This window comes from Gossypium raimondii, chromosome 2, assembly GCF_025698545.1.
Source record: "Gossypium raimondii isolate GPD5lz chromosome 2, ASM2569854v1, whole genome shotgun sequence".
NCBI lineage: Eukaryota > Viridiplantae > Streptophyta > Magnoliopsida > Malvales > Malvaceae > Gossypium > Gossypium raimondii.
In genome coordinates this window covers 32,128,615-32,141,089 of record NC_068566.1, presented here as the reverse complement: position 1 = coordinate 32,141,089, position 12,475 = coordinate 32,128,615, and the positions used below count along the sequence as shown (strand labels likewise).

Genomic DNA, 12,475 nt, shown 5'->3' with positions numbered 1-12,475 from the left:
TTTTATGATTAACTTTTCATGCAATAATCCTTAAGTCTTTTATCTCTGGATTGGACACAAGTCATGGAATAGTCACACTTGCATAGTCCATTCCATGTTCCTTGATATCTTAAGTAGACTATGATATACAAATAAGTATGACATCTCATATCAGCTTATTTGAGCATGGCCATGCATTTCTAGTCTCACTCAATCAATTGGCCTAAGATATTACTCCCATTATGTAGGAGGGACTTATCCTATACCGATCAACCATCCCTCTACATAGATCGTGGTATATCCAACATCAGCATTTATAGAACAACCGATTCACGATTATGCGCTTGATCGTATCAAAATATACAACTCACGATGTTGGGATTATGATGATCTCAAGTCTGAGGATCATATACATATTAATCACTATGAGTAATGTTGTGACAAATACATAATAATCTAAGAAACATACTCATAACAGGTCAGTCCAATATGTTGTTCTCTAACACATACTCATGCATCAATTTTGACATTCCATATCAATGACAACTTTTTATCATCAATCAACTACATGTTAGTCTTAATGCATTATTGTTGTCCTATCCAACAATAATACTTGACTAAGGACCTTTTAAGAATAATCATATTATTCTCAGGACATTATTATAAAACAGTTTATTTATACACACAGAAAAGAAACTGAAATAATAATGGTAACGCCTTATATTAATAAACATGATAAATCAAGTATGTTATTACAACCATCTCATGATTGATCTTTAAGCATACTCTAACAGCTCTCTACCCTCTGTCCATACCATTACCACGCCTGACCGGACCACGGCCCCTAGGTGGCTGCTGAACTGCCCGCGGAGGTTGAACATATCTCGAAGCTAAAGCTTGCATTTGAACAGAACACTTTGGGCAATCTTTGATATGGTGCTCCATCGACCCACATCTCAGACACGCTCCCAACCTCCTCCAACACTCACCTGGATGGCGTCTACCACAATTCCCACACTGTTGAGCCACAGTAGGAGCAACTGGGACCCCAACTCTCGAAGGCCCATCAAACTTGCCCCGTTTCTTAGGCCTCTGAATAGAACTAGAAGGCACTAAATTCCTCTTATTCTTACCTCTCTCACGATCCTTATTCTTGCACTCAACGCGCTTAACCTCCTTAGCGATCTTCGCCTTGTCCAACAAGACAACGAATTTTCGCTCCTTTTGCGGAGCTATCAGAACCCTCAAATTATCCCTTAACCCTTCCTCAAAGTGAACACACTTCTCATACTCAGTCAATACCATTCCACGAGCATAACAGCTCAGTCTTAGAAATTCAGCCTCATACTCGGCCACTGTCCTATCCCTTTGAACGAGTTTCATAAACTCGCGTCTACGAGTATCTACATAACTCACCCTCACATATTTACCTTGGAAGACGCTCTTTGATCCCAAGTAATCCGGTCTGCCTGAGTACCCTTTTAAACCGTTAACCACCACTAATATGCTTCATCGCAAAGTAGAGATACTATACCCTTCAATTTTTGTTCAGGGGTGCAGTCAATTCATGATCCTCTTGGTGGCCTCCAACTAGTATTCGGTCACTGCCGGGGCAACTCTAGTAATGCCCCTAAACAGCTTAGCACCGTTATACCGGAGTCGTTTAATTACCGACTCACGACTTTCAGAACCAGAATAGGGCCCAGCAACCCTTTCTAACGCTCTAAGCATAGTTTGGGATAGTACGTTATGTGTGAAGGAAGGCGGCGGCCGCCTATCTCAACCATGTAGAAACAAAATCCATCACGTTTAAAAGTCTAACTCCACTCCAAAATAAGATTCAAATTGGAATCTAATATAAAAAAATTAAAAAAAATAAAAAAGTCAAAAGACAATAATGTTAGAATAAGTAGAGTAGATGAGGTGAGAGTTTGGAAAGGGTGACCCCTATTTCATAAATTATTGAACTAACAATTACCAAATTGATGATAGTTAAGCCATGACCATTTGGAATGGATACAAAATGATAAACTTAGTCAATCAGTCAATTCTAAAAATCTCATTCATTTATTGGATGACTTTGATGTTAGAGCCCACTTCCCTTTCGTTTTATATATTATCATTTCACTGTTATGCACTATCAACTTGGACAATAAAACAATTAAGTTACAATGACAAGACCATAAAAATATCATAAGATATCTAAAATATATATAATTTGATTTTACGGTCTAACGTTACCATTTAAAATTTGGGTCATAATACTACAAATAAAAATTATAAAACCATTTTAAATTATTTAAATTCAAGGCTACTAAATTTTTTTATAAAAGTATCATAAAAGTCTTTGTATTAAGAATTAAATTGTATTTTGACTTCTTTACTCAAAAAATAAGTAAATTAATTATTATCGTTAGATCAAATGACAAAGTGGTCATTTTGTTAAAATTTTTATCCATTTCTATTGTTAAAATCGATCATTGTATGTCAGCATGATATACATTTAGCACACCACATGTCACTATCGAATTATTTTGTCAACCATGCCAATTTTAACATTATCGAATTATTTTGTCAATTAACCATTATAAAAAGATGAAATTTTAATATCAAAATCCAATTTAAATATTGAAAACTAAATACATTTTAGAAACTAAATTTAGATTTTGACAAGATTTTATGACGTACTTTCAAACTGACAAAGACTTCGATTTAACAGATAGCAATGGAACTCTTATGTTCAAAAATCAAATTCTCGGTTTCACATTATGAGCCATTGTCTTCACCCACTAAGAATCCAAACAATGGCAAATTTACAACACGTGCCATAGATAGCTGGTAGGCATTGATGACTTTAGATCTTAACGTGCCCTGACATAAAAATGCACAAATTAATCTACGTTCAATGGGACGAGAAAACTTATAAATAAGCTTGAAAAACATCTTCAACTTATCCCTCAACAAACCTAAACATGGAGAAGACTGAGAACTGTAGTGCTGCAACTACAGATGAACAAGAGATTCACTATAGAGGAATTAAAGCAATGCCCTATGTCATAGGTAAGAGCTCATTTTGTGCTTTCATGGTGCTTTTTTTGTTTTATCTTATGTTTTTTTTTGTACCCTTCATTACAGGGAATGAAACTTTTGAGAAGTTGGGGACTACTGGTACTTCAAACAATCTTTTGGTTTATCTCACTACCATTTTCAACATGAAAAGTATCTCAGCTACAAATCTTGTTAATGTTTTCAATGGAACATGCAACTTGGCTACCTTGATAGGTGCATTCCTTTCCGATACTTATTTCGGCCGATACACCACCTTGGGATTTGCTTCCATATCTTCTTTTCTGGTATACTGAATATGTTTTGAAATTAACCTTCGTAATCTCGTATACCAACTTAACCCATCTCTAATGGTGGAATTCTTTGTTGTTTGTTGAAGGGAATGGTTCTACTTACACTAACAGCTGCAGTCTCAAAGTTGCACCCACCGGCTTGTAATAAGTCGAGCGAAAATGGAACATGTGATGGGCCAACACCATGGCAAATGACATTTCTGTTGAGCGGGTTAGGACTTATGGTGATGGGTGCCGGTGGGATTAGACCATGTAACCTTGCCTTCGGAGCAGACCAATTCAATCCCGAAACCAAATCCGGGAAGAGGGGTATAACCAGTTTCTTCAATTGGTATTACTTCACCTACACGTTTGCCATGATGGTATCTTTGACGATCATCGTTTACGTACAATCCGATGTGAGCTGGGCTTGGGGTTTAGCCATTCCTGCCTTCATGATGTTCTTATCATGCCTCATGTTCTTCATTGGGACCAAAATGTATGTGAAAGTGAAACCCCAAGGTAGCCCAATCACAAGTGTGATTCAAGTCATAATTGCAGCTGTTCGAAAGAGGAAATTGAAGCAACCAGATGAACCATGGATCTCACTTTTTAACCATATCCCTAAAGCTTCTATCAACTCCAAGCTCGCTTACTCTGATCAATTCAGGTAAATATTCAACTCTTCGAATACATATTCATAGACCACACTCACCTAACCGACTTATTTCGAAATAGGTTTCTAAACAAAGCTGCAATATTAACCCCAGAGGATAAAATCAACTCAGATGGATCAGCAATGAATCCATGGAAACTCTGCAGTTTACAGAAAGTTGAAGAAATAAAATGCTTGATTAGAGTTGTTCCTATATGGGCATCAGGGATTATCTACAGTGTAGCCATGGTTCAACAACAAACATACGTAGTCTTCCAAGCCATTCAATCCGACCGATACCTCGGGCACACAGGTTTCAACATCCCGGCGGCCTCGTTCGGCATCTTCACTATGATCGGCGTTACGATATGGATACCGATTTACGACCGTTTAATAGTTCCATGGCTCCAAAAGTACACCAAAAAGGAAGGAGGAATCACATTACTGCAAAAGATGAGTATAGGCATGGTTCTCGCCATAATCACCATGTTTATATCCGCCATTGTTGAAGATAGAAGAAGAGCCTTAGCTTTGAGTAACCCCATCGGCATAGATTCAAAGAAAAGATCCATTTCTTCACTGTCAACAATGTGGTTAATCCCTCAGCTAACATTAATAGGACTCTCCGAAGCATTCACATTAATTGGTTTAATCGAATTTTACTACAAACAGTTCCCTGAAAACATGAGAAGCATTGCTGGATCATTCACTTTTATTGGCCTTGCATTGTCGAGTTACCTCAGCAGTTTCTTGATATCAGTTGTTCATAAGATCTCGGAAAGGTCCCAAACAGGTGACTGGTTGCCTGAAGATCTCAACAAGGGGAAATTGGATTATTTTTATTACTTGGTTGCAGGGCTGGAAGTAATGAATTTAGGGTATTTTATAATGTGTGCAAATTGGTATAAATACAAAGAAGGTGGTAGTACTGGAAATGGGGTTGAAGGTGATAACGATATGGTGAAGTTGCAGAGTGATGGTGTGTGAAACTTGAGCAGCCATTTCTGCAATAATGAATGTGAAATTTCTGATCATTTTTATGTATGCTTATAAGACTATAAAGATGTTATGTATTTGTAGTTGAAACTTTGTCCCTTAATCTTGGCTTTCCCAATATTAGGAATCTCCTGCTCCTGCTCATGGCTTTTCAGTCTCATTGTATACCATTCACCAACGTAATCATAATCACGTTATCATAGTACCAAAAATTGATAAATCCATCTGGACGGTTTATGAGTTGCATTTCATTTAGTATATAATTTATTTAAATTTTTATGATATAAAAATAATTTTTTTATATTTTCTAGAAATACTAATGAAAAACATTTAAAATTTTATAGAATAATATTCACAGCTCATAAAACAAACCTTATTTCTTCAAAATAAGTGTAAAATTTCAAAATAAAAGATTGATATAAAAAGGGTTCGTTCTTTTACTTCTCCCATGTACACTCAGCTTTTTTCTACCCAAACAAATAAGAAAAGAGACGAGGACATTTATGATATATTGGGTTTAAATTATTTTTGGTTAAAATGTGTTATTAGTCCCTATATTTTTATAGAATTTGAGATTTAGTTCATTTAATTTTAAAAGTTAAAACTTAATCCTCCTCCTCTTTCAATTTAAAATCCTATTAAAATTTGTCAATTTATCAACAATGTCACATGATATGAACACGACCTAATCCATGTACTAAGTTGATAAATTTAGATGGGAAATACTAATAATATTAATTATTGGAATGAAATTTTAAAAATAGAAAAACTAATGTTTTATTGGCATATGGTGGCAATAGAAACCCTAGAAAGCTTATGAGCCTCCCAATTGTCATCTCCACTCAGCCATCCCACATCAATAGCTGAATCACGGATAAGATTTCTGCATTCAACTATAACAAATAATATATAATTTATCAAATCTTATAATCATATAAATATCCTTATTTTATAATTTGATAATTTCGCAATTATTTGTGAAAATTTTAAACTTCACAAAGATCACAGTGTATCTCATTTATATAATATCAATTAAAGATACTAATTTTTTAACTTTATTTATATAATTAACATTTTTAATATTTGTATATCAAGTAATTGTCGGTAGTTGCATATATTAATTTATCAATAAATTATTATAATACATTTGGTATTATCTATGTGTCTAAATTCCATTGTCAAAGCCAGCTATAAATCAACTTTGTTATTTTTAAAAATAATAATATAAAATTAATTTTTCGTTCTAAGAAAAAAGAAAACTGGAATTATCCGAAAAAGTTAATTTGGGTTCTTATTCCTACTATACCAGTTTTTTGTTTTTTTTTTTTTTAATACAACAAAAGCAAAACACATGGTTTTTTACTACTAATATAAACATAAAATGCCATAAACAATAACCTTTCCCTTGTAAAATGGCGGACGGGATTAAGGTAATAAAAGATACATATATTAGAGCTTCACTCGCAGGAAAACGCTCCCTCTCATTACATTTTCCACTATTCCTTCGGAATACCATTCCACCGCCTTACACCGTGTACGCTTGCTGGATTGTGTCTATGTCCAGGTTCTTCAATCTCACCACCGATTCCACATGCCCTTTCAGTGTGTGCAGTTCTCTCAACCTGCCCAATAATAAAATACCATTCATCGCAACATCCTGGCTTTTGTAAACACAATGGCTCATGAACTCAACAACTACTTACCTAGCAATTTCAGCTCTCCTTTTGGCTTCCTCAGCCATTTGGTTCAGCTCTGTGAAATGGGTTCGCTCCGTAAACATCTTAGTATCAGGTGCCTGCAAACCATGCAATGTTCTCTGTGCATGCGCCCATTGGAGCTCACGTTGCTCTTTTCCGAAATCCTTTTGCCTTGTGAATGCAATCTGTGCATCAAAAAGGAATTCATCAGATAAACCAATATGACGTATAAGACAACAACAATAACAATGGACACGGTAGGAAAGCGGGATGCATACCCTTTGCTCAATAACAAGATCCCACGCCCGGCCACTCAAAGCATAGCGAATGAAGAACTTGATGAAATCAAGTGGGATATAGAAGATAATATTATAAAGCCAGATAACACCAGCCCAACCCCATCCGATCCCTTCAATGGCAGCAAAGCTCCAATTGGCATACACAGCAATAAGAGTAGCAATCTATTCATTGTCAAAAGGAATGATGAATTTTTGCCAGTGCTAACAAGAAACATCATAGTATTTTCAAACAATTGACTCACCAACTGAGCTATGACAAAGGCCGCCAATAGTAGTAAACCTGGACGCTCAACAAAGGACCAACTTCTAGATCGAGTTACAAATATTAGGGCCTGACTTATAATGCTCACTTGCAAATATACAGCTGAGGCAAGCTTTTTGATGTCATCATGAGCTGTTTTCTCAAGAGTTGCCACCCCAAATACACGCTGCCAAGTTGAAACAATTGATCAAATATACTGAAATGCAAGTTGAAAGAATTGCACTAAGTCTAGATTATCCGATACAAACATATTATAACTGCATTTGCTAAGTCTAGATCTTCAGCAAGCAAACGGAAAAATATTTTGAAATAAAACAAATCCCAAAAATCAGCCATCAAATATCAACACTCTAGTATGAAGTGCTAAACCTCCTATGCTTTGAAACACAAACAACGGTCAAGGTTGCCAAGTTAATAACATAAACAATAAAACGTAGAGTTCAAACTAACATATAAATCTTCCAACCCTTAAGACAGGTCTCATACCGGGAAAAAGTTGGTCTTGTATGCAGCCCAAAAGAATATAACCGTCATTACTGCCAAGTAACTACCAAGAACAATTCCAGTAGTGAAAATTTCCGCCAGCTTCCAGCTGTCTGGTAGAGGTGATGGTTTGACCCTATCTTTGGATATCGTCATAATGGTACCTAAAATTTGACGAAACTATTCAGTTGACAACAGTAGTCACAGTAAGCTCATACCAACAAAAAACCGAGAGATGGAGGATATCAGCAACAGCAACCGACATTATCGGTTGTGAGAAAAAAATGTTCAATAAACCCAAGGGAGCACAAATGGCCAAATGGAGGAATCAATACATGTTCCTGGGAGAGCTAAGATGAAAAGTTGATGCTTTGTTAAGTTTTAAACTTCTCAAGGTGTTTTACATATCCAGTAAGATTTGGTAAACAAAAGAGAAAAACAAAGTTTTGGTTGGAATGGAGAACAAACCATCATTGAGGATAGCAATAATAAGCACCATGAATGGTGGAAAGTCGAATTTCCAGATGAGGGCCAACAGCATGAATCCCAACTGTGATACAAGGTAAGTATAATAAATTTAGAGATTTGATAATATCCATCTCGACATCCTAAAGCTCAAAGAGACAAACAAGGGATGGGAGAGGCGAAACAGTTAGAAGTAAAAAGCTTCCACTTACCACAATACGGATCGTGATGGAAACCGCATAAATCTGCCCACAAAAAAGACAAAAATAAGCACACTCAGAAGAAGTAACCACATCCTGCCAATAAAGGAATGGCATACTACAGAAAAAATTTATTCTCAACAGCATTTCCAAAATCGAACTGAGGAAATTAACCACATCAGAGTCACTGAGAGCATACAGTGTAATTTTTCATCCTTTGGAAAATGGCACGACTGGTCAAGACAGCACTGATGATGACACTAAGTCCAGGTTCAGTAAGGACAATGTCAGAAGCACTACGTGCTGCATCAGTTGCATCAGCCACAGCTATCCCGATGTCAGCTTTCTTAAGAGCAGGAGCATCATTAACTCCATCACCAGTCATGCCACAGATATGTTTCCTGGCTTGCAAGCGTTTCACAATTTCGTATTTGTGCTCTGCAGCAACACAATTCAGTAAAAATTGAAGAAACCAAAAGAAAACCAAAAACACAAGACAATTTATGATGTAATCAAACAAACATCTAATCTCAAAAGATAATTACCAGGGAAAACACCAGCAAAGCCATCAGCTTTCTCAATTAGTTCATCAACTGGCAAAGCAGCTATAGATTCATCCTTGTCCTGTCCTAACAAAGCAGACGAAGGATACATGTTGGTTCCCATGCCCAAACGGCGCCCAGTCTCCTTTCCAATTGCCAGTTGATCTCCTGAGAGAAGTTTGCCATTCATAAATTGGAATTAATACAATGCCAACATACTTGAAAACTATATATAATTGTATCACATCCAAGGAATCAATGCTTCATTGCACGAAATCAAAGTCCATCCCACCATTCAAGATATATGACAAACTATATATGTCTCAGAAACATTTTTTCATTGCTCGGTTTCCTCTACCAGAAAAGTAAATAACCACATTCAGCTGCAAAAGAAACCCACCTGTAATCATTTTGACATTTACTCCAAGGTTCAAAGCTCTCCTAATTGTCTCAGCACTATCATGACGAGGGGGATCAAAGAGAGGCATGAGACCAATGAACTGCCATGGACCACCAGGACTCTCCTTTCTTCCGTCTGGAACTTCCTGCAGTTAATGAAAAAAGTGACACATTTTGGTTAGTTATGATTTGATTACAGAAGACAGATAAGACAGCAGATAGCAGTAGGCACATAATGCTAGAGTAATGAAAACAAACAACAAAAGTTACCTGGTATGCCACTGCAAGAGATCGTAAACCCCGTTCGGCAAACTTATCAATGACCGCATGAACTCTTCTCTCAATGTCCGCCTTATTGTGTGCAAGATGTAAGATCTAGAAAGCATTTCAAAAGCAAGGGTTTAGGATGATATAAAAAAATTAAAAAAAGAAAAAAGAAAAAGAGGGAGCAAATTCAGGAATAAAGGAGGGAAGAACAAGCTACCTGCTCGGGTGCACCTTTACTAACTCTGTGCATTTTACCATCACTGTCAATATAGGTTAGAGCTGTTCTCTTATCAGTAGGATTGAATGGAAGGAAGTGTACTTCCCGAATGCCTGCACGTGCCTGTAAGAACCAAAAGAAGAAGATAAAAATACTCTGCAAGAAAACAAGTGGAAAAAATAATAAACCTGATAGATAAGAACATCACGGGATTAGACCAATTACCTCCTTTGGATCAGCCAGCATACCAACAATTGCAGAATCTATAGCATCTTGGTTCTCTGTTCTAGAGGCTCGGGCCGCCATCAGAACTACAGTGTCTGCATCTACTCCTTTGGCAAACACCTGATAAATCAACACAGACACAATTACAAACAATGAATTGCCTTCTGTGGAGAAAACATGCAGTTACAATCAGATAACATCAATATCCAGCAGACCTCAATAAGATTTTTGTCAACTGTAAGTTTGTTCAGTGTCAGTGTTCCAGTCTTATCACTGCAAAGAACATCCATGCCCGCCATTTCCTCAATTGCAGTCATTCTCTTCGTGATTGCCCCCTGTAGCAATAATAAACAAAACTTCAATGGATACCAAATACCTTGCACTGAGGTCGATTAAAAATATTCAAACAAATCCAACCAACCTGCTGGGATAGCCTATGAGAACCGATAGCCATGGTAACTGACAAAACTGTAGGCATGGCAATCGGGATCCCACCAATGAGAAGGACAAGAAGATTGTCAATTCCAGGACGGTAATCCCGGTCTTGAATTGGATACATCACAATTATCTCTATTACCATCCCCACTGCAATAGAACATATGCAGAAGTTTCCTATTGCTGTCAAGACCTTTTGGAAATGACCAACTTGGTTAGTGGTATCAACAAGGTGAGCCGCCTTCCCGAAGAAAGTATGGACACCGGTGGCAATAACCACAGCTTCGATCTCTCCTTGTTTGCAAGTAGAACCAGAGTAAATTCCATCACCAGGTCCTTTAGTTACAGGAAGGGACTCTCCTGTTAGTGCAGACTGCAAATACCAAAATGTACAAACAACTAAGATTTCAATAAATAAATATTAAGATGGTAAGCAAAGCAACAGTTATATTAAAACCTACCTGATCAATTTTAAGCGGATCACCCTCAAGTAATCGGGCATCAGCAGGAATAATATCACCTAGTTTGATACTTATTATGTCTCCAGGAACCAAAATAGCAGCATCTTGCTCGTTCCACCTTCCATCTCGAAGAACCTTTAATTAAGATTTCATTACCGATTAAACAAAAAAACTCGAAAAAAATCATAAGAAAACTGCAGCCTTTAGCATAAAGCAGATACACAAAGCCCCTAACAAGAAACTCCAACAATACCTTTGCTTTAGGGGCAAGACGAGCCATTAGAGCGGCGGCTGCATTACCAGCATTATTTTCCTCGATAAAACTGATGGTGGAGTTGATGACAAGCAGAGTTATGATACCAACAAAGTCTTGCCAATCTGGTGGCTTTCCCTGCAATAGATAGAAGATAAATCATCAATAAGAACCCTGAAACAAAAAGATCTTGGAAATAATTTTGACATAGGACCAATTAAAAGAAGCACTCACTCCTCCATTTGCAAGAGCAATGGCCATGATAGCAGCAGCTTCCATAACCCATGAGAGAGGATTCCACATAAAGCCCAAAAACTTCAAGAATTTGCTCTCCTGGATGGTAAAGAGGCCTAAATCAGAACTCAGAAAACAGAAGGCATAGAAAAGTTAAAGGAATTGTAAAGATAAAGACAGTACCTTTTTCTCTTCAAGCTTGTTGTGTCCAAAAATGGTCAGCCTTTCTTCAGCAGCCTCAGTAGTGAGACCTTCTCTGCTACATCTCAGATTCTCAAAAACTTCTTCAATGGGTATATTTTCCTGTTATAAAAAAGACAATAACTCATAATATGAACCAAAAAAAAAAAAAACACTAGTGAACATGAAACATATCATAGTTCACAAGCAAAATCCATCAAAGTTTGGTCAGATCTATTTACCAAATCCACAGTTTCCTTCAATACAGCCTCCAAGACTTCATTTTTATCCCCCATTTTCTCTTGCTCTTAACTCAAGACTCCCAAAAAGATGAACTTTACCTCGCTGCAAAAAATAAGGAAAAGAAAAGAAGACATTACACAACCACCAAGAAAAGGAAAAAAGAAAAAGAAAAGTTGAAAGAAAAAAAATGATACCCAGTTTTCAAAAGGCTTGATCTTGAAGAACAGCCCAACAACTCCAAAACTACAACAAACCAGGAAAAAAGAAAAAGACCAAACAGAGAAGAAGAAGAGGAACCGCTTAAAGAAGTAGTGGCGGTGTTGTTGTTGATAACTTTTTATACATGATTTTTATATTCTATATCCAGTACTGCAGTAAGTAACAGTCCTATCATTTTCTATTAGTTGTTTCTCTTTCTTCTTTAGTTTTTTATATTTTATTTTTTACTTGAGAAAAAACATCCAAAGCCACCTGACTGTAAATTTATACTACCATATTATATATCATTCTACTCTTTACTTTTTCTTTTCTAAATCAAGATATCAATGTGTGTCGCAATGACTAATTTTTTCGCTGTTTTTGAAAAGTAAATAATTAAACCTTTAATCACATGAATAAGGAATCAAGAGCAACTCTCATGTCACC

The 12,475-nt window shown here is 36.6% G+C and overlaps 2 protein-coding genes across 2 annotated transcripts; one reads left to right on the top strand and one right to left on the bottom strand.

Annotated features, from left to right (window-relative positions):
* Positions 1-2,786: 2,786 nt before the first annotated feature.
* LOC105788390 (protein NRT1/ PTR FAMILY 2.9) lies at positions 2,787-5,088 on the top strand. Its single transcript, XM_012615272.2, has 4 exons — positions 2,787-3,039; positions 3,115-3,332; positions 3,425-3,987; positions 4,056-5,088. Exons 1-4 carry the CDS (start codon positions 2,952-2,954, stop codon positions 4,957-4,959), a joined length of 1,773 nt encoding a protein of 590 aa, XP_012470726.1. The 5' UTR covers positions 2,787-2,951; the 3' UTR covers positions 4,960-5,088.
* A 1,145-nt stretch (positions 5,089-6,233) lies between these two features.
* Positions 6,234-12,189, bottom strand: LOC105788389 (ATPase 11, plasma membrane-type). Its single transcript, XM_012615271.2, has 21 exons — positions 12,025-12,189; positions 11,830-11,932; positions 11,591-11,710; positions 11,408-11,506; positions 11,174-11,311; positions 10,921-11,055; positions 10,446-10,832; positions 10,240-10,359; positions 10,025-10,144; positions 9,800-9,922; positions 9,586-9,690; positions 9,317-9,461; positions 8,920-9,084; positions 8,574-8,812; positions 8,387-8,419; positions 8,178-8,259; positions 7,713-7,873; positions 7,207-7,392; positions 6,944-7,126; positions 6,672-6,850; positions 6,234-6,590 (listed from the first exon to the last, which is right to left on the bottom strand). Exons 2-21 carry the CDS (start codon positions 11,881-11,883, stop codon positions 6,494-6,496), a joined length of 2,871 nt encoding a protein of 956 aa, XP_012470725.1. The 5' UTR covers positions 11,884-11,932; positions 12,025-12,189; the 3' UTR covers positions 6,234-6,493.
* Positions 12,190-12,475: the final 286 nt, after the last annotated feature.